The following is a 4,286-nucleotide window of genomic DNA, read 5'->3' on the forward strand; positions in this document are numbered from 1 at the left end:
GGGGGGACATGGATGGGGGGACATGGCTGGGGGGACACAGCTGGTGGGACTTGGCTGGGACATAGATGGGACGTGGCCGAGGGGACATGGATGGGACACAGCCAGAGTGACACGGTTGGGGGGACGTGCCTGGGGGGACACAGCTGGGGGGAGTTGGCTGGGACGTGGCCAGAGGGACACGGCTGGGGGGACATGGCTGGGACACGGCTGGGACACGGCTGGGACACAGCCAAGGGGACATGGATGGGACACAGCCAAGGGGACATGTCTGGGACTCGGCTGAGGGGCCGGGGGGGCGCGGGGAGCCCACCTCTCGTAGGTGGCGGTGACGAAGAAGGCGTAGACCCGCGTGTGCTTGTGGTGCCGGACCTGCACGATGAGCTCGGGGATGCCCAGGCGGATGTGGTTCAGCAGCCACAGCAGCGTGTGGTCGTCCGTGGTGTCTGTGGGGGGACCGTCAGCCACGGGCCACGGCCCCCACAGCCCTCCCCAGGGCCCCATCCCAGTCCCCACCCCTCCAGATACCCCCCACCCCTCCCCCAGCCCCCCTCCCAGTCCCCCCCCCTCCAGATACCCCCCCATCCCTCCCCAGGGCCCCATCCCAATCCCCATCCCTCCAGATACCCCCCATCCATCCCAATCCCCACCCTTCCAGATAACCCCCATCCCTCCCCATGTCCCTCATCCCGGTCTCCCATCACTCCATAAGTCCTCAATCGCTTCCCACGTCCCCCGTCTCTCCCCATGGCCACCATCACTTCCCACATTCCCATCCCAGTCCCCCTCCTGATTTCCATCCTTTCCCACATCCCCCACCCCTCCCCATGTCCCCATCCTGGTTCCCATTCCTCCTCACCCCCCCATCATTCCCTGTGTCTTGTATCCCTCCCCAACAACCCCTTCGATCTCCATGTTCCCCATCCATCCCGACATCCCCCATCCCTCCCCACGCTCCCATCCCTCCCCATGTCCCTCATCCATCCCCACATTCTCACCCCTGCCGAGCTTCCCCATCTCTCCCCACATCCCACATCCCTCCCCGTGTCCCCTGTCCCCATCCCTCCCCACATCCCACACCCCCCATCCCTGCTGCTCCCCCCCCGGGTGCTCCAGGTATCCCGGGTTCCCCGGGCACGTCCCTACCCGGGAAGGTCATGAGCACGTCGCAGTTCTCGGTGGGCACCGTCTTCATCCAGGCCTTGTGGGACATGATGTAACGCCCGGCCTGGAGCAGCCGCTTCCCGAAGAGTTTATCTGCCGGGGGGAGGGAAGGGATGAGCAGCCGCGGGATCCCGTGGGGTATCCCTACCCCACACACACCCCTGGGAACCAGATCCCAATCCCCGATGAGTCACGGGGCGAGGGCGGGGACCCCCGGTTCGTCCCCGGCTGTCCCCGGCGCGGCCGCGGCCGGAGGTCACGGCCCCGCTCCCGGTGACGCTGCCCCGGGCTCAGGTTTCTCCTTCGGCGGCTCCGGGTGCCCAAAACAGCCCCGGGTGCCCAAAACAGCCCCGACAGCTGCCGGGGAGGAGCCGCCAGCGTGTCCTGGCACCCCCGGGGTGCCGGTGCCGCGGGGACGTCCCGGGGTGCCCCCCTGAACCCCCCCTAAAAGCGCTCACCTCTGCCCGTAGCCCCTCGGCGGGGCCGGGATCCGGCAGGGCCGCGGCTCCGAGAGATGGAAAACCGCAGGAAAAATGGGGATGTCGAAAAAAGCAGCTGGTCTCCATGGAAACCCGGGGAGGCCCCGCGCCGCCGCGGGGAGGTGGGATGGGGACAGTCCCCACAGTCCCCAGCGGGTGCCAGCGCCGGGACACGGCCCCCGTCCCACTGTGGGGCGGCCACACCGCTGGGACACGCGGTCCCCGAGCCCGGTGTCCCCATCGCACCTCCTGGGGCGGGTGGGGACAAGGGACATCCCAAAATCCTGCCCCGGGATGGCAGGATGGGGCTTCCAACGGTGCTGGGGTCCCACAGGACCCCGTTTCTCCCAGGCCAGCCCCCTCCCTGCCTCGGTGTCCCCTCCTCAGCCGGCGCTGCCCAGGGGATGTCACGGCCTCTCCAGCTGCCCCAGGGCTGGGAAGGTCCCCGGGTTCCGCAAAAACAGGAAATGCCGAACCTGCTCCGGCAGCTCCTCCCAGGGAACGCACCTCAACTCCGGGCACCCCAGCTCTGGGCACCCCCTGACCCGCCAGGAACCCCCCGGCCGGGCTGAGACCTCCCAAACTCATCGCCCGAGCTGCCGGGCTCTGAAAGGCCGCCCTGTCCCGGCTCTGTGGGTGGGAGTTGGGGACAGTGCCAGGCTGCCGTGCCAGGCTGCCACCCCCGGAGGGGCACTGGTCCGGCATCCTGGGCATGGCCATGTTCTGCTCTGCGCTGCCGGGGTGCTGGGTGGGCACAGGGTGCTGGGCTGCTTAGGTACCAGTGTGCCAGGGTGCCGGGGTGCTGCGGTGCCAGGGTGCTGTGGTGACGAGGTCCTAAGATACCAGGGTGTTGGGGTGCTGGGCTACCAGGGTACCAGGGTGCTGAGGTGCCTGAGCGCTGGGGTGTTGTGGTACCGGGGTGTTGGGGTGCCCGAGTACCGGGGTGCTGTGTCCCGGGGTGCCAGGCGGGCACAGGGCGCCGGTGGCCGTGGCAGAGCTCCCCGGGTGACGCCGGCGGGCTGAGCTCACCACCCTGAATTATTTATGTCCTGCCGGGAGTGGTGGCACCGGGCACGGGTGGCAGCTCTGGGCACCGCGGGGGCCCGGCCCTGGGCATGGCCACGCCGGCACACGCGTGGGCAACCGGGGCGATGCCCGGCGGGCACCTACACCCCGAGGGCTCGGGTGCAGGTGCAGGGAGGGTTTCCCTGCCCAAGGTCATGGGAAAAGAGGGGTCCCCAGCGCCCCTCCTCTGGCTGGGGTTGGGGGGTGACCCACCTTCGTCCCGCTCCGGCCATGGGTCCCTCAGGCCCCACTGCCCCCCCAGCACGCGGTGCCGTCCCCGAAGCCGCACGAGGGCTCCGTGGGGACGGGGCACGGTGCCCCAGCCAGCGCCGCCCCGCCGTGCCCCCCTCCCGGGTGTCCCCGTTGGCCCCCGCGGCCCCCCGTGTCCCGGCACGCCGGCGGTGCCGCTCACCTTGGCTCCCGGGATAAGGTCACCGGAGCTGCAGAGTGGCGGGGACGGGCACGGGCACGGCCCCGCCGCCGAGAGGAGCCCGCGGCCACCGGGGACGGGGCGTTCGGGGGAGCGGCCGCGTCTCGGGGGGGGGCACGAAGTGGGTCACCCACCCCCAGGCGGGAGTCCCGCTCGGTGGCACAGCGGGCAGCAGGCCCTGCCTGCCCCCCCCCCAGCCCGACCCCGCCACGCGGACCCTCAACCAGGGGGGTGTCACCTGTCCCAGCGCCACGCGGGGGGGGGACCCCAACGACAGCTTGGGGACCCCGACCCAAAGCCTCCACCCTGCACCACCCCTCTGCCCTGGGGTACGAAGCTGGGGGGAGGGACACCGGCCTGCCCGGGATGGGTGGGGGGGCAAAAAGACTTTCTCGGGGTGGGGGGTGACACGGGGGGTGCGTGGACGCGGTGCTGGGGTGGTCACCGGTGCGTGGGGGACAAGGAGCTGCACGTGGAGCCCATCCCGGGGGGCACGGAGCTGTCCCGGGGGGACACACACGCACAGCCGCGATCCCCAGAGAACTGCAGACCCCCCCCGCCCCGGCGCGGGACCCCCGGGGGTGGCACACGGAGCTGTCCCGGGGGGATGCTCAGAGAGCCCCGCCGGGAGCACCGGCCCCCCTCCGCGATCCCGGCGAGCCGCATCCCGGCCGACATCCGCATCGAGCCGCAGGGAGCTGCCTCCCCCCGCCCTCCCCGTCCCCCCCCGCGTCCCCCCCGCCGCCGCCCGCACCCCCCCCCCCCCCCCCCCCCCCCCCCAATCCGCCCCGGTCTCCACCCGGTTCCCCCGTACCCAGGACGCCGGTGGGGGCCGCCGGTTCCGTTCGCTCCTCCCCGGCCGGGGCCCGCCGGGGCCGGTCGCCGTCCTGAGCTGCGGCCGCCGGCTCGGGCATGGTGCGGGGCTCGGCGGCGGCGGCGGCGGGGGCCGGTGCATTGGGGCCGCCGGGGCCGCCGGGGCCGCCGGTGCCGCCGCCGGTGCCGCCGGTGCCGGGCGGGAGGAGGGACAAAGGCGGCGGAGCGGAGCCCGAGAGCTCCCGGCCCCTTTAATGCTCTGGTTGGCCGCCGTCTCCCCAGCGCCGGTCGCACCGGCCACGCGTGTCCGGCCGCGCCCCGTGGGGGGGTCGTGGGGG

At 72.3% G+C, this 4,286-nt stretch overlaps 1 protein-coding gene across 2 annotated transcripts in view; it reads right to left on the minus strand.

Moving 5' to 3' along the window:
• LOC113963041 (anoctamin-8-like) overlaps window positions 1-4,057 on the minus strand; it is a 6,875-nt gene extending 2,818 nt beyond the window's left edge. For both annotated transcript variants that reach the window (XM_027673830.1, XM_027673829.1), the window contains exons 1-3: window positions 3,950-4,057; window positions 1,144-1,254; window positions 311-443 (exon numbers count right to left, since the gene is read on the minus strand). In XM_027673830.1, coding sequence (XP_027529631.1) covers window positions 311-443; window positions 1,144-1,254; window positions 3,950-4,049 — 344 coding nt within the window. In that variant the 5' untranslated portion in view covers window positions 4,050-4,057. The remainder of the gene's footprint in view (window positions 1-310; window positions 444-1,143; window positions 1,255-3,949) is intronic.
• Window positions 4,058-4,286: the final 229 nt, after the last annotated feature.

Source organism: Neopelma chrysocephalum, unplaced genomic scaffold (assembly GCF_003984885.1).
Source record: "Neopelma chrysocephalum unplaced genomic scaffold, ASM398488v2 Primary Assembly neopelma1_187692, whole genome shotgun sequence".
NCBI classification, from domain to species: domain Eukaryota; kingdom Metazoa; phylum Chordata; class Aves; order Passeriformes; family Pipridae; genus Neopelma; species Neopelma chrysocephalum.